The sequence below is a fragment of the Perissodus microlepis genome, chromosome 22 (assembly GCF_051167445.1).
Source record: "Perissodus microlepis isolate ML-2025 ecotype Zambia chromosome 22, ASM5116744v1, whole genome shotgun sequence".
NCBI lineage: Eukaryota > Metazoa > Chordata > Actinopteri > Cichliformes > Cichlidae > Perissodus > Perissodus microlepis.
The window spans coordinates 31,778,297-31,800,139 of record NC_140481.1 but is presented as its reverse complement, the minus strand read 5'-3'; the positions used below and the strand labels follow the sequence as shown (position 1 = coordinate 31,800,139).

The 21,843-nt window shown below is 41.8% G+C and overlaps 1 protein-coding gene across 4 annotated transcripts in view; it reads right to left on the bottom strand.

The window, feature by feature from the left end:
- The window catches only part of col14a1b (collagen, type XIV, alpha 1b), a 180,977-nt gene that overhangs the window by 144,490 nt on the left and 14,644 nt on the right, over positions 1-21,843 (bottom strand). For 3 of the 4 annotated variants that reach the window (XR_014799223.1, XM_084919140.1, XM_084919141.1), the window contains exons 4-5: positions 14,570-14,713; positions 10,872-10,955 (exon numbers count right to left, since the gene is read on the bottom strand). The exons of the other annotated variant lie outside the window; for it this stretch is intronic. Coding sequence is in view for 2 of the 3 variants with exons in the window: in XM_084919140.1 (XP_084775266.1) it covers positions 10,872-10,955; positions 14,570-14,713 (228 nt within the window). In the remaining variant the exon portion in view is untranslated. The remainder of the gene's footprint in view (positions 1-10,871; positions 10,956-14,569; positions 14,714-21,843) is intronic. 4 annotated transcript variants of the gene reach the window in all.

Here is a 21,843-nt window from a genome sequence, read left to right as displayed (position 1 = left end):
AGCTTAAGATGCACGCACTTTAATGTCCTTCTTAACACTGAAGCAGATTATTCGTCTGCAGAAACTTTCAAGTCTCTGCAAGTTCATTTTGATGGTCAGTGTAGATGTAGTGAAACAAACTGAACTAATGGCTACATGCATGAAAGAAAAGTTAAAAGGTGTCATTTTTCTTATACAAAGGTAGGCAGTACTGTGTGTGTGATTTATGGTTTATTGAATCAGTATTTGCCCTTCTGCTAATCTCCCGTCCTTTCAGGAGATTAGCTTCACAAACTGTAGATAAGGAATGCAGGAAAACACAGACACACACACACACACACACCTTCCTGTCACTATTCTGTGGACAGGTGAGTAGACTAAAGCAACAAGACAGTGATGTAAGTCAGACTGACAGTCTTCAGACAAATCCTGGCAGTGTTTGCTCATTCAGCTGGATCACTGAACCATGGATGTGAATAATTTGGATTCCAATTGAGTGAGATAGTGTATCAGGATATAAGGCTGATATAATAAAGACAGAGCCCAGTATAGTTTCATGCAGCTACTTTGTTGCCAAAATCTAAAAGCACAGATAAAACGCAGAAGTCAATGCACAGACACGCTTGAACCAGTTTAGTTTGCTTTAAAGAATTTAGAGTGTAAATTGTTTGAAATTCACTAAATTAAAAGCACACACGCTTCTCTCCATCCCAGAACGATGCAAAGAACTAACAACCAGCAGCCAACATATGGGCCTTCAGACAATAAACTGTGCCATGGCAACTGGCACGAGTCATACTGTTTATCCATTCTTCAAAAGAAATCTCTGGGCGTGTGTCAAGACCGTACCTGTGTTTGTGAGGCCCGTTTGTTCTGCGAGCAAACAGAAAAGGCAACTTGGACAGCAAAAAGAGAGCGTGCACACGCCTCACAACAGAATGTTATTATCAGCATGTGACATGTGTTCGTTTTTCACATGTTCAGGCAAAGTCCGACTGGCAGCTGCAGAAGTGGCAGCGTGAACTATGTTAACTGTCAGATGTCACAGTTTGGTTGTTCTCAGTTTTGGTCACTTTAGTAAAAAAGTGCCGTTTTGTCAGATCGGTGACAAAACACCAAACGCACAGCTCACAGCTCCGAGGAGTTTCAGGGCTGCTGTTTACACTCCTGCATTGCTCCCTCAATCAGTGCCTTAAAGCTTAATTGTCTGTGTGTCCTCAGAAGACAGAAGTACTTTTACTGTCACACGTGTAACTGCCTCCTGGTAGTTTCGACAGGAGACGAGCCTCAACATAAAAACTTGTCCTGCTGCAGGTGGGATAAAGGTGACACATGTGCATACAGTTTTCAGGAGGGAGCCACCTATCACAGATGTTTTACGGCTAACGCACACCCGTAATTATCAGCAGGAGTTTCTAAAGAAATGTGCCCAAGTCTGGTGGTCAGAGGAAAAGCAAGCGTGGCTGCGTTACAGGACTTTAACTTTACAGAAGACTGGAAAAGAAGGCAAAGCTGAAAAGAAAAGAAAAAAGCGAGACCTTTTAGTTATAATGTAACCAACAACAACAGGTTCTTAAAAATATACGGTGCTGTGGCTTATAGATACAGTGTAACACAGCAGCTGAGTGTTCTCCCCTCCATAAACACATTATTACTGGAACACAAACGGCGTCCTCACCCACGGACCCTGGATTCAGTTTCTTACATTGTTTGAACTATGACATCGGTTTTGTCACAATCCCCACCCTCTGTGCTCCTCGGGGTTACTGGGACATTGCTGTAATAAATCTTTTAACAACCACCCTAAAGGTGGCTGCAGGCCAAGCGTGGAAGTCACTACAAGAGCCGGTCACAGCGACACACAGCACCAACTAAAGTTTAACACTCTCCTTGGCCGCAAAGAGACTGAAACCACGCGATCAAACCGTAATCACACCTTTCACAAAATAACACCTCTGAATTAATAACATAACAACTAGTAAATAAAATTATAATAAAAATGTGTTTGCAGATAGTTTTTCTCCTCAAAGAAAGAAAGAAAGTAAACTTTATTGATTCCCGTGGGGAAACTCCTCTCTGCATTTAACCCATTCACTCAGTGAAGCAGTGGGCAGCACTGTGTAGGGACGGTACCTTGCTCAGGGGTACCTCAGTTCAGTGGATTCGAACCACCGACCTTCCAATCATGGGGCCAGCACTCTACCTACTGAGCTATCCCTGGAAAGCCATCAGAACTGACAGTATTTGACTGTATTCACTGCAAATACTGACCCGTCTGCAGTGCTTCACCAAACTCTTCACTCCTCTTCAGATTTACACCGACCGAACAGAAAGTGGATGCAGCCGTCACAAAGTAGCACCATTTGCAGATACGTCTTCAAACTGAGACGCAGGCTACGTGTAATAAATGCACAGCAGCAGTAACTTCATTAATTATTTAAACCGTCTGATGTGGCACTCAGGTCTTATGTGATGTTATTAACCTAAATGCTGCTGCTGCACGGTGGACGGCTGAGCTGCATCCGAAAAATCATCGGGGAACAACAAGGATCAGGCAACGAAGAGCAGACGTTACAGGGATCATTACAAAATGTTTTAAACACAGTTTTATTTTTATTAGTAGAATACTCATACTGCAAAGCATTATAAGAGCAACAAAGAGGAAAGTGAAATGTATGTGCTGACCTGCAGGGACACCTGTGGGTGCCACCTGGGCGCTCTGACATCGAAGCAACAGATCCGATGAGTTATAGCGCGGTCGTGTCAGATTACACTCCACATCCATCACACGATGGAGGGCGGATGAGACGAGAGTTAAACGCACACAAAACATTTATCTGATGAGCTGGAATTACCTGGAAGCTCAGACACTCAGAGATGCTGAAATATAAACTCGGCAAGCCGACAAACTGTTGCAGGTCAAGTTGATAAAAACAGACCCAAAGCCAACGTAGAGTTTTCTCACTGGGCTGTACTGTAAAAAGGCTTTCCTAACACACTGCACATGCAGAGGAGAGGAGAGACTGAGGATTATTTCAAAAAGAAAAAGATGTTTTTCTTTTAATTCTCAGTGTCTTTAAAAAGGTGCATAGCTGGAGGCTTTCTCTAAAGTGAGAGCGCTTTTACTGACAACCATAAAAGAGCTGGATATCACCTTTATACAAACCTGCGATGGCTGCAAGATACAGAGGAAAGAATCCATCAATATTAAACAACCCCGCCTCCTAGGAAGGCTTGAAATGAGGACCATACTATAATAACTCACTCTTAAAGGATATTTCTATAATTATCCTTCTTCAGCGTAATTAAGCCCAAAATGCAACCTTCAGGAAAGAAGCTGCAGTTCCTCAAACGGCCACCTGAGGGTCACTCAGAAAAAGATATTTACAGCCTGGTTTAAAAAACATAACATGAAATAAGAGCTATAGTGGGTCACTACAGCCAATTTCTCCATTCATAACAATTGTACAGTGGCTGTGTATTTTATATGCATCAGATATCTGCTGAGGTTTGCTCAGTATTATTATTATTATCTGAATCAGATGTGTGAACATCAGAGAAGGACGCCGTGCTTCAGGAAGTATTTTCTTAGTAACCGCTGTTATAATTGTATCTGCCGTGAAGTTAATTAAAACCACCACCTTCTGTCAAAGACCAGCTGCAAACTCTTTAAGACAACCGCTGAGGTGTACAGGGCTGAGTATGAAATACTGAAGGTTTCGATTTTCCTCTAAGACATGTAGAGCCTGCCAGTCTTAGAAGGAAGTAAGACCTGTTCTGTGACCACCTAGGGGACCCGTGCGGAGCCAAGCGTGAAGACAAGAAGACCTACAAAACAACACCAGCAGATGAACAAGCAGCCAAAGCTTCAGACTGACAGTCTTGCAAGCAGACAACTGTTAAAGGTCTCATCAGCAACAAGGCAGGAGCCCAAGAACAGGCCTGTGAGGCTGTAGCTGAGGTATTCAGCAAGTGTGGGCAAGGAGAAGAGCATCAGCTGTGAGCATGAAAAAGCAGAACGAGAGAGAGAGGTGAAGCTGCGGGGAAAGAGGGAGGAAAGGGTGGAAGGAAACAAAAATGGTGCCGAGATGGGTGAAAAGAGAGGAAGAAAAACTGTAATAAAAGAGGACACACATTTCAGACAAGTCCAAGAAAATGAAGTCGCCATATACGTACGCTGAGTAGTACTGAGAATACGATCTGCAGGTTTTATTCTAATTACCAGAGGGAGCATACATATCTATGCAGTATTGATTACAGCAGTCAGAAAGAAGAAGAAAACAAATCCTCCATGTTTTCAGCTTCTGAATGTGAAAACATGGCCACCAGGCACAAACAAGCAAAAGAGACTACAGGTGTGGGTTTCATGTCTGTAAAGGAGGGATTCTTAATAGGTACAGTGATGATAAAGGGTCATAGTTCAGATATAAAGCGAAGAACAGGGTGGTTAAGGACAATAAGGAGGGGACAAAGAGAAAAAAAAAAGCCAAAAAGTGGCAAAGGACCAGAAATCGAACAGAGTAATGAGAAAAAGAGATGAGAGAGAAATAACTGCTCCACCAGAGATAGCACTCGGCAAAGAGAAAGTGGAGGGCTGATGAAAAGGAGAGGTGGAGGTGATGATTGTGGAGTTTTCAAGGATTGTGTGAGAGTTTGGAGGGAGAGGGTGAAGAAGTTGTTTGTGATTTGGAGTCGTATAAAAAGCCCAGTGTTTTTAATCAGCATTTGGCTCTTCTCTACCCACACAACCCCCACCCTCACCCACATCCACCCACAGCGAGTTAGAGCAGATGACGCACACTCAAACCCAACACACACCTGAAATACACAAACACACGACTGATTCTGCAAAGTCCAAGTAAATCCAGGTACAGATGCACTAACGGGCAACATGTTCTTACTCCCAGAGCATCAAATACTGTGTGTGTGTGTGTGTGTCTGTGTGTGTGTGTGTCTGTGTGTGTGTCTCGAGCACTCCTTCCGCTTCCAGCTCGTCACACATAGATGCTTGTAAAGGCTCCTCTTAGTGTCACGTTCAGTTGCACTGGCTAAGCCTGATTTTTCATCATGCAGGCTGGTGTACTCATGAATTACTCCATCGCCACCTGTCCTACACCAAAATGTGGAATCAGTCCCTCTTTAAAAAAGAAAAATGACTGTTGTCTCACAGCATCAAATATTGCTGTGACACGTGCAACAAGACGCAAATGATACAGGCCACGTTGTGCATAAAAAAATAAAAATCCTGTCCATGCACACAAACAAACTACTCCACAAAACGCCACACACACAGGCTAATTATGAATATTTACTTTGAATGTTTGGCATTTCAGATTTATGGTTTCTTATTTGTTTTGCAGCACCAGAAGAAGGCATCTAACCGGTACAAATTTATTCTGCAGCAGGAAAACAAACTTGCAGTGACAAAAACAACAGGAAGCCCTGCAACAGATGGTCTGGCCCCCACAGAGCACTGATCTCAACATCATGGAGTCTGGAACTACATGAAGAGACGGAAGACACGGAGACAGACTAAACCCACAGAAGCACTGAAGTACGCTCTCCAAGATGATGAACGACTTACCTGCCAAGCACCTTGAAAAATACAACAAATATTGATTTATGTTTTAGTGCATGTTGAATGAATTCAATTGATAAATACCTACTAATTCTGAAAGCATCCTCACTATCCCATCTTTTCTCCCCTCGCTATAAAAAGTCTTTTGGCATTAAATAGTGAATAAAATAATCAGAAGAATTACATGAAGAGATGGAAAACATTCAAACAATCAGCATTTAAATGTGGGTCAAGTAGGTCTGTTAGACAAGCACTGAACCAAAGGGTGCTTCATTCTTACATTTTAGACTACAAACTCCATGTGACCACCCCCAACCCCGACCCCCACCACCTCATCCTTCCATGTCCATACATGCAAAGGCTGAGGACCAGCAACAAGACACCCACAGAGAACCAGTGAGAACAGACATGGTGTTGTTTAAGTTGCTAATAGCACAGAAAGATAGAGCTGGAGTGGAAGTGGGTTGCCAGTTGGCTTGCAGATGTTTAGTGACTGTGGCTGGGGTAAAGCAACTTAAATAATGAAGTTTGCCAGGTGGATGTGGAGCTGATGACTTTGACACTGAATTGTTGATCTGCCTGGAACATAGCTGAGTTTGATCATATAACAAAAAATGTAAAGGAACTAAATTAAAAAGGTGCGGAGAAGCTACCCAGCTCACGACACAGTTTGATAAAAAGCAGAGTAGATAGGATCAGCACTGAGGGCACTTCACCAGGACGACGCAGAAATGTCAGTTATATTAGGCGTATTAGCAGAATCTATTGACTATAAAAGACGCCTCGCAGACAGCAGATACGCCATTTCACAGAGATGATCAACCATAAAAATACTGAGAAATTTAAATCGACACAGAAGACAAAAACAAACATTTCCACCAGCTCAGACATTTTGGTTTTAAGAGAAAAAGCAGAGATCTTATTAAAAAACTTGGAAATATATTCAGAAGTAATAAATTTACGGCTCCCAGCAACCTTAAACTGCACTAAAACATGAAACTGTGACAGTGACTGTACTAGAAGAGAAAGAATGATCAGGTTAATTTGCTCATTTCTGCTGCGACTTGTGCAGAAATTATGACTTAAATCAGAGAACTGATTAAAAGAGGTGAGAGTGAAGGAGGACTAAGGAGGCGCCTCTGTCAGTGCGCCCCAGGGCGGCTGTGGCTACAATGTAGCTGCCATCAGTGTGTGAATGTGTGTGAATGTGTGGATGACTGGATGTGTAAAGCGCTTTACAAATACAGGACATTTACATGGAGAAAATTTTTGGGGAAAGTGTGTTTCACTGCAGCAGTACTGCAGGTTTATTTGAATTCTCACTCATTACCAGAAAAAAAACAAACCCAACCATTACAAATGATCAAATGAGCATAAAGACTGATGGCATATAAATGTAGAGTTGGTTTTTCAGTGTTTGTATTCATGAGTTCGGCTTGCGGCTCTTAGTAAGCATACATAAACAGACAAAGCAGCCAGGGTGCACTTAATGCTTAAAAGACATTTTTATGCTGACAGAAGCTTAATTGATTTAATTGTGATAAGTGACTCATTAAGTCAGATTTAAAAGGTCAGAATGATTGTTAGCATTTCATTTACACATAAACCAGACGCATTTGGACTTTTCTGTCTGTTTTCTGCTACTCTGAGTTTTAAATTCACAGGTTACTGCGATCTTTTTCCTAAACCTAACCGAGGAGTCTCTGTGTCTAACCTAAGAAGCGAGTGAAAGTAACAAGCAACTGAAAACAAAGTAACCGATAAGTCAAAGTGCCAACAACAAAGATCAGAGGACAGGAACCAAGTTTAGATTCGTGTACAGACCAATGCAAATGTCTTGATCCTTTTGGGCATAAATTGTGACACATCACTAAGACCGCATTTCTTCCATCTATCTGAAGCTGTGTTGAAGGAGGTTAAGCAGGATACTTCTTTCCCAGCAATGTTTTTCAGTTTCTTACAGGGAATTCTTGGTGTTCCCAGGTTGATAGGACACAGCTCCCTCAGCAACGTGTAACCCTGGGTCTCCATTGGGAAGCACCCAGGACATCAGATGCCTGAACCACTGCAGCTGGTTCAGCACCTTTGTTCTCAGCCTCACTCTGGGCCACCACACAGACTCATATTTGACGCTGGTACCTGTGACCTCATTTTCTCAGTGACCATAGGTGAGGATTAGAACACAGATCATCTCGATCAGCTCAGTTCGCTCTTCACTACAATCGCTTGGTTAATTTTGTAGTTGCATAAATTAACAAAACTGTAAGTGTAACTTAATTTGAGCAGACTGAGTCCATAACTGAAGCTCAGTCACCTTCTTTCCTCTTCCTTTCCTTCAATGACCCAAACGGTACCTCCTCTTGCCGAACCCGAGGACATTTGACACGCTGCACGATGGCATCTTTGACAAACACCATCGACTCTTACTTTACTTACTCCCACCTCACTCTCACTCTTATACTAATGGCTGCCTCCTCCACTGAGAGCTTCTACTGATGGTAAACTGCAGGAGACAGCCTGACAAAGGGAAAGAGGTCGTAGGTGAGATGCAGAAAGAAAAATAGTAAAGCCAAAAACACACAAACGAGAACCTGCATCAACCCGACTACTTGTGGAATAATGTGACACATTTTCCAAAACACCGTATGAATTACAGTAACTCTTTTATCCCGTCTTATTTTAACATAAGGATGAGGTGAGAATTCAAACTGGCAACATGACAGATGCAGAAAGAAGAAAATGAACAATCAGAGAAAAGCGATTTGTTGGCTGTACTTAACAACTTTGTTCCTCACCATCTCCACGTATCGCTCACTGAACAGGACAAGTCAGTGTCGGCAAAGTCCAGCACCCACTTCAAGTCACCTGCCATGCAACAAGGGCCCTCACGCTTTACATCAGGCAAATTTGCATCACACGATCATTTTAACCAGCGTGCTGTCCAAGTGTTGAAGCAGCTGTCCTCACTGATTTGTCATGTTTCAGAGAGCCTACATGTCCCAATAACCTCAGTGGTTTCATTTACAGCATAAATATGACACTTTTGTGTGTAACAGCTCATCCGACTCACAATCCATCACAGTTCACAACAAAACAAGAAATCTGACCCTGAGCACAGTTTGGGTGAAGACTCATTGAGTGGTCATTACACAGACAGCAGCTATGCGCTCTCGTTCCACATCAGCTACAGCTCAGGGTGTAAGAACAGCGGTCTCAGGTAGAGGATGAACTGGGAGGGCCAGTATTGTGCGAATCATGCTGAGCACAGTCCAAGAATCACACTATAAAACGGAAATTGGCATAACAGCACCGCTGTAAGCTACAGTTTTAACACCTTTTCCTCTTTTCATGGTCTGTAACAAACCAACAAACAAACCACAACAATGCTGGCTGTAAACCCTTAATAACACGGAGCTTTTAATTCTGGGGTACTAAACTCGGGCGTATGACACTTCTATATTTACTTGTAGTTAATGTCCCCCAAAGATTTCACCAGGATCATTCTTTTACTCTGTGACGACCAGGATCAGATCTTACATCCTTGCAAACAACATGAGCTGCAAGATGAGAAAGCCAAGAACTGCATTCAACTTTAGACAAAACAACAACAACAAACAGTTCAGCAAAGCTGTCCTCCAGAGGCCTGACAGATTAGAGGGGAGAATAAAAAAGTCCTACTGAAGAATTCATGGAAAAGGATGAAGTGATAAAGTTAGAGCTCGTTGCAAAATATTTTTTCGTTTTTTTGTACAGATTCAATTTTACCTGCTCCAAAAAAACGTGACAAAGATAAAATGCACAAAGTGGTTAAGCATAGATTTAGCTGTTCAAAAAGAAAGAAAGATAAAGAAAGAAATGTCAAGTGTTTTTCTCCATTGTTACAACTCTGAAAGCAAAAGCTGTAATTTGGGTTTTAAAGTGGTGTCTAACCAGCTGCCACAAGTCTCACCCCACCATCATTAACTCCATTCCTTCAGTTCTGGTCTTCAAAACACAAAACCAATCACACAAGTGTTCACATCACATTTTGAAAAGCTGCAAAGGAACACAGCAAAATATCAGGTCACAGCAAAGGAATGATCCTGCAGGATTTAAAGAACAATGCTCACCCAATTACACTGACAATAGGTTTATTGCATCTGTTTTTTAGGAGCGTTCACACATCCATATAAATAATAATAAAATAAAATAAAATAAAAATAAAAATAATATATATATATATATATATATATATATATATATATATATATATATATATATATATATATATACATACACACACACACACACATTTGATCCAACTAGTGTGCAGACTTTTTACAAATTTGCAGTCTACTATTATATTTTGTCCACTTCATTGTGCTAAACGCATTCACAGCATAGCAATCACAGGAACAATAAAATAAAAAAATACTCCTTATTTCATCACAATACAACAGGAATACAAAAACACATCTTTAAAATGAGAAAAAGATTTGAAGAACAGTTCTGATATATTTCTCTGAGGTAGAAATGTGAATTACAGCTCTAACAAAACTGAGTTTTCCTGCATTTTGCGGTACATAAAGAAATTAAAGATTTTTTTTCCTTTTTGTGGCATCTGATTGTTTGCCTCAGCATGCGCCACTTACCAGAAATTACAATTGGCTTGTTTACCGCACTCCTCTCGCCATTCATTTCCTGTTTGTTGGAGGCTCTTGCTTAAATTCCCATTTTTGTGCCATTTCATTTCCTTTCCCTCCATTTCGTTGGGTATGTCTCACTGACAATCACTGTGCAATTTGCAGAAGTATTACATTCACAGAACCGTAATCTTGACACATCGTGAAACGGCGGTGTTGTTGTAACGGACGGACGGATCAGGATTTAGCCGGTGACTCAGCCGCACCACCATTGTGGCAAAAATCAGAGCCCTGCAGCTTCACACTTACCTGCTTTTGTGTCAGTCGTTTTTTCTTCTCTTTCAAAATCTCCAGCTACTAAAACGAAAGCTTCCTGCATGACATCTGTTTAAAACTGCCAGAAGAAGAGCAGCTGTGACATAAAAGGTCGGCGACGACATCTTCCATTAATATGAAATCTTGATCCTGAATGTGTTGCAAGATACTTTGAAAACTGCTCTTCTTCAAACTTGTTCTTGAGGAACAGCAGGTTGTCTTCCTGTAACGGTATTTCAGCAAATCATCTTCTGTCACTGCACCATACTGGTCTTGAATCCAGACAACTCGAGACTTTCAGCAGACGGCTGTATCTTTATCATTTCATTGTGTCTGTTCACCTGGATCATCTCCCGTCTCCCTGTTGAAGATCTTACCTTCTGAGATCTCATTGTTCTCTTGTGTGACGCTGCCGTTTTTTCTCCCTTGGGATGGAGCCATTTCAACAGCTGATTGCTGAGCTGGAAGATATAACACATGATGCAATAAAACAACATTAACGAATGGTAGGACACTGGGAACCCTCACGTTAACTTTTATCGAGTGGAAAAAAGTTGGCGTTCATCCTCCAGCTTCACTGTGCTAATGTTATGCTAACATAGCTGTTTTGCTAGCGATCACGTAGCACATCATTATATACCAGCTAGCCCAACTTCAGTAACCCTGCAAACGTCACTGCTGTTTAGTTTTCTGTCTTCATTTATGTTGGAAGTGATAGCAGAGCTGTACGTTTGAATTTTTTTCAGAAATCTCTCAGTCAGAACATGGTATGAAATGTTTAGGTGGAAACTAGCGAGCTAACTTCCTGCTAACTTCTAACTCCATCGAATTTAATAAATTCTGTTTTCATTGATGCCTGGATGTTAAACTCAATTGTTACACCTGGTAAAGCAGCAACGCTGATCATTTTATCAAAGATGAAAGAATTTAGACAGTTTTTAACTCTCAGTGATGCTGCAGTGTTCGTTTGACTTTGGAACCTGAAGTTGACGGAGTTTTGGACCCAGATTACTCCGCGAGGCTCCTGACTACGGCAGCAGTAATGCTCCGGCAATCCATCAAGCAGTGCGGCTTCATAGCTTACCAAAGTCATACTAAAACATTTTTTGACAGATTTCTGTGCGCCGCGTACCACATAAAATCGGTTCGAGGTCAGTGAGCACAACCAGAATTCATACATAAGGTGAACCGGATTATAAGATGCTTTTTGAGAAAAGTAAAGGATTTTAAGTGTGCCTTATAGGGTGTAAAATATGTTATACAGAAGAAAAGAATACAGTGGCTTTTGCAAGTCACTGTATATCACGATATATATCGTTGCCGCAGATGCTTCAAATTATACCGCGATATGGATTTTAGGCCATATCGCCCAGCCCTAGGTCAGACTGCAAAATGCTCAGAGAAACTAAGAGCTACATGTCAGACTCTTAGGTTCTCAGTTAGCATGTTAAATGTTCATGACAGCGCAATTACAGGGAGTGCAGAATTATTAGGCAAATGAGTATTTTGTCCACATCATCCTCTTCATGCATGTTGTCTTACTCCAAGCCGTATAGGCTCGAAAGCCAACTACCAATTAAGCATATTAGGTGATGTGCATCTCTGTAATGAGAAGGGGTGTGGTCTAATGACATCAACACCCTATATCAGGTGTGCATAATTATTAGGCAACTTCCTTTCCTTTGGCAAAATGGGTCAAAAGAAGGACTTGACAGGCTCAGAAAAGTCAAAAATAGTGAGATATCTTGCAGAGGGATGCAGCAGTCTCAAAATTGCAAAGCTTCTGAAGCGTGATCATCGAACAATCAAGCGTTTCATTCAAAATAGTCAACAGGGTCGCAAGAAGCGTGTGGAAAAACCAAGGCGCAAAATAACTGCCCATGAACTGAGAAAAGTCAAGCGTGCAGCTGCCAAGATGCCACTTGCCACCAGTTTGGCCATATTTCAGAGCTGCAACATCACTGGAGTGCCCAAAAGCACAAGGTGTGCAATACTCAGAGACATGGCCAAGGTAAGAAAGGCTGAAAGACGACCACCACTGAACAAGACACACAAGCTGAAACGTCAAGACTGGGCCAAGAAATATCTCAAGACTGATTTTTCTAAGGTTTTATGGACTGATGAAATGAGAGTGAGTCTTGATGGGCCAGATGGATGGGCCCGTGGCTGGATTGGTAAAGGGCAGAGAGCCCCAGTCCGACTCAGACGCCAGCAAGGTGGAGGTGGAGTACTGGTTTGGGCTGGTATCATCAAAGATGAGCTTGTGGGGCCTTTTCGGGTTGAGGATGGAGTCAAGCTCAACTCCCAGTCCTACTGCCAGTTTCTGGAAGACACCTTCTTCAAGCAGTGGTACAGGAAGAAGTCTGCATCCTTCAAGAAAAACATGATTTTCATGCAGGACAATGCTCCATCACACGCGTCCAAGTACTCCACAGCGTGGCTGGCAAGAAAGGGTATAAAAGAAGAAAAACTAATGACATGGCCACCTTGTTCACCTGATCTGAACCCCATTGAGAACCTGTGGTCCATCATCAAATGTGAGATTTACAAGGAGGGAAAACAGTACACCTCTCTGAACAGTGTCTGGGAGGCTGTGGTTGCTGCTGCACGCAATGTTGATGGTGAACAGATCAAAACACGGACAGAATCCATGGATGGCAGGCTTTTGAGTGTCCTTGCAAAGAAAGGTGGCTATATTGGTCGCTGATTTGTTTTTGTTTTGTTTTTGAATGTCAGAAATGTATATTTGTGAATGTGGAGATGTTATATTGGTTTCACTGGTAAAAATAAATAATTGAAATGGGTATATATTTGTTTTTTGTTGAGTTGCCTAATAATTATGCACAGTAATAGTCACCTGCACACACAGATATCCCCCTAAAATAGCTAAAACTAAAAACAAACTAAAAACTACTTCCAAAAACATTCAGCTTTGATATTAATGAGTTTTTTGGGTTCATTGAGAACATGGTTGTTGTTCAATAATAAAATTATTCCTCAAAAATACAACTTGCCTAATAATTCTGCACTCCCTGTAGAAAAAGACTGAACAGGTGAAGGCCTGTCAGGAAGGGTTCCCAGGAGAAAGCCTGTTCTCCCTAAAAGAACAAGCCACATTTGCAAAACTGCATCTGAACAACCCACAAGACCGAACAATGTTCTCTGGACAGACGAGTCCAACGTGGGGTAGAGTTTGGTTATAATGAGAACATCACACCGGTGAAAACCGAACACAGCACATCAGAGTTTCAGTGCAACAACAGAACATTAGTCAGAGCTGTGAATCGAAGACATCAGGACACAGTTATATAACGCCATTTCGTCAGCTCTGAAGAGCATAGCGGTATTCTGAATGCTGAGTCAAAAGGGCTTTTGTAGCCTGACATGAATACTGGAAACACTCAGCACCTGTGGATATGTACATTCAGCATCAGGTTTAAAAGCTTGCTTTTCCTAAAGCACAGCATGAAAGCAAATAAATACCAGCAGATCGCTGAATGTCAATGACTGAAGCTAAGTAAACACTCAGCTCTGTATTCAAAACTGAAACACTGAGATGAGGTGGCTATTTGAATTCTTCACTGCTTTGCTCTCGTCTTCCAACAATAATGCTACGTCCAGATGAACAGAACCTTTTGGGATCCAACAATGCAGCTTAAATAACATAAGAAGTTCTTACAGAACAAAGGAGGTCGGGATCAGGGCGCACATGTTTTGATCGTGTTCACAACACAAGATTACACGAGAGAGCTGCTGCACTGGTCTGTAGTGTTTCAAACTAAAGTGCGCTCTTGTCACCACACCCCAATAAGTGATGTCACAGCAGGTATTCTGCCAATCACAGCTGATGAAAAGCACCTGCTGTGACATCACTGATTGGAGCCAAAAGTGCAATTTGGTGTCACACTGTAATCAACTCGGAGGCAGTTTTCTGTCTGATTCGGTGCGACTGCGACGACGTTTCAGTTCTCTTAATTTTACAACTCGAATTACATCAATCAAGCTGTCCAATCAGAAATCAGCTGGAGGATCCCTGAAGCAACAGATTTAATAATCAGTGGAGTCATTCTCTTACCTTCATGTTTGCCCTGAAGAGGTTTGCTCTCCTGCCCCTCATGGACTGCAATGATCTTAAAGTTGTACGTTTTAGAAGGATCAAAGTCCTCGATGACCAGTTTTGCTTCCTGCTTTGATGCCTGAACCACCTTCTGCTCTCCGCCTATTAAAGAAAAAGCACAAACACTTAAGACTGATAATTACAAGCAAGAAACACACACCCCACCCTCTGGGTGTGCGGTCCTTTCTCCTTGTTTCTGTTTGTATGTTAAACCTCACCCCACATGCATTCAAGTCAACTCTGTATGATAAAAACCGATGAAGCCTCTGGATCTGGGAAGTGAAGCCAAAGTCTCAGTTAAGTTTCTTTAAGCTGCAGCCGTTATAAACCTCTGTTGGCAAAACAATATAGAGGTCTATGACAAAATGACTCAAAGTCTCATCTCAGTAAACATTTTCCTGACGAGTTAAGTTTTATACATGACTTTCATTGTCTAAAACCTACCGTAGGGTAACATAGACCATTTACTTTAGAATAAGCAGGGTGTTAGCCAGTCGTTTTAATACAGAGACCATGGTAGACATGAGGGTTAACCCAAAGATATGCCAAGATTTATCAAATCAGTCGTAAATCTGTCCAAAACAGCTGCCACAGAAATGGTGTTAATTCAACAGTGATAGCATCTTGTCCTCACAAACACTGTGAGGACAAGATGTCCGTGCAGCTATCAGTCGGTGAGGGTACGAGCTCATCCCCCAGGACTTATTCACAGCACGACACAACCTGAATTTTAAGGCTGTGTTTAAACCAGTGAAGATAAAACATACCTAAATCAATAAATCACCTCACACAGGTCGACAGCAGCGGTCGGACTGCATGCAATAGAAATCTGGCTTTGTTTGACCTTTTTAGTGTCAAGAAAAAATAATTCAGTGTCATTTTGGACAACGAGACTGTCGGTCACACAGCGAAAGTATATTATCGAGAATTTCAGGAGGATTCTGTGTTGTGTCGAGTGTCTTTAGTAAGACTGCTGAACAAAAACCTCACTCTGCTGCACAAAAACAAATTAAATACAAAAAACGCTTCATTACCTTTTATTTTCTTTCTATTGTAACTCTCACCTTACAATTAGAGTAGATTTGGCAGAATAATTTTCAGTGCCAGCCTCCTTCATAATGTGACAATCACTTTGTAGATATTGCACAACTTCAGTAATTTCCATGTAGTTATCTTTTAAATTCAACACAACGCCTGTTTATGAGCATAAAGATCTCTGCAGAGCTTCAAAACTTTTTAAATTAAACTTTCAGGCTAAATATCCATCCACATCAATAGGTGTGTTTCAGATGTGCATTATAAGTAATGTTTTATTTTTACATTTAACATGTTCATGGACACAGCTGGTAATACAACGCACGGCCCAGATATATGCAGAAACAGCCTGACAGGGCAAAGAGAACAGGTAAGCTTAAAAGTACATTTCATTTTCTGTAACAGCTGTAACTTGTTCTAGGATGAGGTCATCATGACGATTAAGTAAAAATTAAAAATAGATGTAAATCTCTGGACTGATAAATTTATGACTAAAAAACAACCTCATGTTGTTCAGTTTTCTCTACTCACAAATTTTACAAACCACTGAGTTGACTTGGCACCAGCACTGTTGTACCGCTACAATACAGGGTGGGCCATTTATATGGATACACCGTAATAACATGGGAATGGTTGGTGATATTAAAGTCCTGTTTGTGGCACATTAGTATATGTGAGGGGGCAAACTCCTCAAGATGGGTGGTGACCATGGTGGCCATTTAGAAGTCGGCCATCTTGGATACAACTTTTGTTTTTTCAATAGGAAGACGGCCATGTGACACATCAAACTTATTGGTAATGTCACAAGAAAAACAATGGTGTTCTTGGTTTCAGCGTAACTTTATTCTTTCATGAGTTATTTACAAGTTTCTCTTTGTTCACAGCCATTGACATGTCGAAGAGGTTAACACGTGAGGAGCGGATCGAAATCGTGTTGATATCTGGTGAACGCAGTAACCGGGTCATTGCAGCAGATTTCAATGAGACCACCCATCTCCCATGCTACAGTCAGCAAACTGCTTGTTAAGTTTTGTGAAACTGGTTCAGTGTTGGATTTGCCAAAATGTGGACGCAAGAAAACTGTCACTAATGAAGAAACATCAGTGGCTGTCCTAGCTTCATTCAGCAAGAGCCCACAGCGTAGCACTCGCCGCATGTCACTGGAGAGTGGCATTAGTCGAACATGCTTTCGGCGGATATTAGCTACTCACAAATGGCACCCTTACAAACTCCAGCTACTGCAGCATCTCAACGAGGATGACCCTGATCGGCGCACAGAATTTGCAGAATGGGCAAAACAAAAATTGGAACAGGACCCTCAGTTCACGCAGAAGATTTTGTTCAGTGATGAGGCAAACTTTTATGTGAATGGTGAAGCTAACAAACAAAACCACCGCTATTGGTCTGACACTAACCCACATTGGATGGATCCCTCCAAGACTGCTGGAACAACAAAAGTGATGGTTTGGTGTGGTATATGGGGTACAACGATAGTGGGTCCATTCTTCATCAATGGAAACCTCAAGGCCACTGGATATTTGAAATTGGTACATGATGATGTGTTTCCCTCTTTATGCACTGAAGCTGGCACGTTCCCTGAGTTTTTCCAGCAAGATGGTGCACCAGCACATTATGGGTGCAGGTCCGAGCATTCCTAGATGAACAGTTTCCTGGAAAGTGGATTGGTCGTCGTGGGCCAGTTGAATGGTCCCCAAGGTCCCCCGATCTGACCCCCTTAGACTTTTATCTTTGGGGTCATCTGAAGGCAATTGTCTATGGTGTGAAGATACGAGATGTGCAGCACCTGAAACTACGGATACTGGATGCCTGTGCTGGCATTTCTCCTGCGGTGTTGCTATCAGTGTGTGAAGAGTGGGAGAAGAGGGTTGCGTTGACAATCCAACACAATGGGCAGCACATTGAACACATTTTATAAGTGGTCAGAAACTTGTAAATAACTGATGAAAGAATAAAGTTACGTTGAAACCAAGCACACCATTGTTTTTCTTGTGACATTACCAATAAGTTTGATGTGTCACATGGCCCTCTTCCTATTGAAAATCAAAAGTTGTATCCAAGATGGCCGACTTCTAAATGGCCACCATGGTCACCGCCCATCTTGAGGAGTTTGCCCCCTCACATATACTAATGTGCCACAAACAGGACTTTAATATCACCAACCATTCCCATGTTATTACGGTGTATCCATATAAATGGCCCACCCTGTATTCTGGGCTCCTTTTGGCCATGAAGGCAGTTTAACCTGTGACTCACGCGTAGGGCAGACAAATATCTGCAGCTGCATGAATAATCGTCTGTTCAGCTGTGCTGAAACTAACCGGTGAAAAAGCCTTGAGCAAACGCTTTCAGATCTGTGAACTGCATCTGTGGGGTCAAAGCCACTTTTTCCTATTTTTGGTTCATCCTCGTACAGCTATGCTTGTGTAATATTAGCTTTATAATGCACAAAAACGTGCGCTGGTCCGAGTTAACAAGAATGCATGAAAGTTATTGCCTTTTGCAAACAGGAAAAGGGGATTTTTTTGTTTAGAAAATGTCTTTCAGTTCAAAACGTTACCTGTAACGACTCCTATGCTGAAGCTTTGCATTTACCCTCTGACTTTACATCACTTTTTATTATCAGATTAACAATAAATTTTGTCAAAAAAGGTCAATCATTTAATAAATCTGCAAAATAGAACATATTTAATTCATGTAAGCTTTGAGTGGAGGCTTCACAGACTTCTGTTCACACACCACATGAGTGTCTTACTTGAGGGCAGATGATCAACTGCCACACCAAGCATGTCTGTTTTTAACTTTGAGTGATATCAGTTTTATGAGCGTAATGTTTGTTGGTCCTTTACTAGATCTCGAGTATTTAATGTTCTTGAACAAATTGAGCCTGTTCAAGAACACTTTACACAAGCAGATGACTTCTGATGAAGATGCGTGGTGTGATGAGATTGCCATTGACCCCGTGTTGAACTCTTTGAGTTCAGTGTCTCTCGGCCATCATTACACGTGTGAAGCGTGCACACCTGCCACACCGCTGTGCACTCTCAAAATATGCTAAAACGATCTCTTAAATTGCTCAAGAAATATTGAGAAGCCCCGGGCTTCAAAAGCTGAGGGGAGAAACCGAGGATGTGAGCAAAAATGTAATAGACTGTAAATAAAAATCATATAAAGAGTATGTGTTTAGCAACCGATTCTGCCAAACGCGCTTTGCTGTAGCAGCAGGAGAAAGTTTTGGCAGAAGTCAGCAGTTTGCAAATTGACTGTGCAGTGTAGGTTTTTGCTTCCTGGCTTGAGAGAGAGTGTACCAGATATTTACTGAGCAGTCCAAGATCATCAGAGTAGCACATGTTAATTAGTTTAAGAATTTGTGATGTAAGAAAAGTGCTTATTCTTTCTTTGCCTTTTTTCACGAGGCTTAATTAAAATTAGCCACTTTTCCTTCTGTTCATTTCTCGTACTTTTCCTCCTGCTGGAGAACAAACGTTCCCGTTGGGATTCATAAATCTTAAACTGTCAGTTACCAAATCTAATTTCTTCTGCAGCAGCTGCTCCTTCAAATTGACTGACAGCAAAAACCAACATGATACGGCGCTTTTTCAATAGCAATTGCTTCCTTGAACTTTTGACTGTCAAAAACAGCATCTTCAACCCTGAAGACATTTTAATTCAATTAAATAATAACTGGTTTGTTTCACATTTTGGAAGTAAAAAGGTAAATGACTCGAGTCTTGGGCTCAACCAGGAATAGACAAGCCTGATGAAAACCATTCGGCAGAGCTCTACAAAAACATCCCTGCTGATTATGAAAATTAACTGCTGCTCAGTCGCTGCCTTTCCACCTTCATTACCCTCGCACCGACACCAGCGGCCTGCAGCGTGAAGATGATCGTTCCCGTCATTTGCTCCCTGCACTTAGCCCAGAAGGCACTCAGTCATCCCGGCACTTTCACTTACTTTTTAGAAATAATTTTTATCCTTTTCTTCAAAACTAAGCACTTCCTTAGGCAACATGTTGCAAAGCGAGCCTGTGTGAGCACATTTCAGAAATAAGGGCATCATGCTCTGCTAAAATGTCAAGGCTATTTGGAAACCCGTAAGACTGTATAAAAAACCACGAAGCTTGTGAGGCTGCAGTGTTCTCGACTGAGTCGACTGTGTTTCTCGGCCTACAGTACAATGTGTGAAAAATGAGAAAAGGCCTCTGTGCTTAAAGGAAACTCGTGTTTCTATAATATCATACATAAGAGTGGGGCAGAACATCTGTGGTTGCCCATCGCTGTTTGATTGCTTTGTCTAATTTAGTTGTCTGCCTCTTTGGTAATTGAGCTCAGTGAATAAGTAACCAGGAACACACACCTACTAACTCGCAGGACTTTTATAATCTTTTTCTTTCCCATGGTTGCTATAGGGGTCGCCGACATCTCATCCTCCTCAGTCAGACCAAAGCTCTTCGTGTTCTCCGTCACTCCTTCTCTCTCGGCTTCCTTCTTCTCCTCCTCTTGCCTGGCAGCTCCATCTTTGGAGCATCCTTTGTCCAACATACCCACACCCTCCTCTGCACATGTCCAAACCATCTCACCCGTGGCTCTTTGGCTTCATCTCCAAATCGCTCAAACTGAGCTGTTCCTCTGATGTACTCCTTTTTGATCTCGTCCATTCTGGTCACTTCCAATGAAAATCTTAAGGAAAATCTTCATCTCTTCCAACTTGATTTCCTGTCTTTTTTGCAGTGCCACCAAACAATGCATCACTGCAGGTCCCACTACCATCTTGTAAGTCTTCCCTTCCACTCCTCCACTCTCCACTTTCTGTCACAGATCACCCCTGATGCTCATCAGCCTAAACTCTCTTCCTCACCTTCCTGTGGTGACCAGCAACAGAATATTTCACTCTCTTCTCTCGGCATCTACATCATTCATTCCTCCTCTCTCCTCAGCATACCTCCACCTCTTTACTGTGCACCTAGCCTTCCAGTACTTTTATTATTTCACTTTTATGCCAAACACTTGTTACATGCTTATACTCATGGCTATACTTATGTAGCATGTCTACATTCCTGTGTACAATAATTTCTGCATTCCCAAGCCCATGCTCTGGGAGTTTCCTGCTAGTCATCTACCAGCAAGTTTCCATTTTTTCCATCCACACACCACAGGTAGTGCACCCTGATCGTGCAACAGCATGAATTATTCCCGTTGCTGTTCGGTTCATTAAGAGGCTGCCAGGTGTCTTTCATCTGACTTCTTCATTTTGGTCCTTTGGCTTGCCAGTTTCTTGCAGCTTAAAATAAATTCCAATTAGGTGGTTTTGAATTGCTTTCCAGAACAGGATTGTGTGCGTACTGCCCAACCCTTTACGCAGTGCCACAAAAACAACATACAACAGTAAGTAAGCCTTCAGCTTAGTCACCAAATGAAAACAGAGCCATTCTCTGAAAATACAAACAAAAAGAGAAACACATTATGAACATGTTTGTCTTTCTTTGACAGGAGCTACAGATAGAGATTTTTTCTGGATCTGCTTCTTTTCAGTTTTATATCCAACATCCTTCTTTCCATTTGCTCTCTCTTCCTGCCTCTCCAGCTCTATCCTGGCGTCTAGTATCTCCCTCCATTTGTATTCCTGTGTCACTCCCTCCATCTGCCCGATTCTACCTTAGAGTATCAGGGGAAAGCTGCACCTTATCTGACTTTTTCTCTATTACTATGATCAAATAGACATTCAAACCACACCAAAAGCTACAGGTTTACTTAGCCATTGGCTGACAGCAACACGAGCAAGTTGACTTCACCTTCAAAATCAAGGCTACAGTCGACTTGTGCATCTGGCAGTGAGATAACTGGTTCAAACACATGGAAGCTTTTTCTCTCATAAAGTGTTAAAACACTACTTAAACATTCTCAGTGGGTAAAAGGAGGCCAAAATATTCAATATTCGGAACATTTAACATATGATTAAAGACCCGAGATCAGCATGATACAAAACAGTGTTTTGGTTTCTTGCTTCTTCACTTTTCCAGGATGGCTCTAGCTCAAGAGATGGAGGAGGTCATCTACTAATGGGAAGGTTGATGGTTTGATGCTAAAGTGTCCTTGGCTACTGAAATGCGAGATCTCCAATGCGCCCATTGGGGTGCGACTGAGACATGTTGTTTAAGTGCTTCGAGTGCTCAAGGA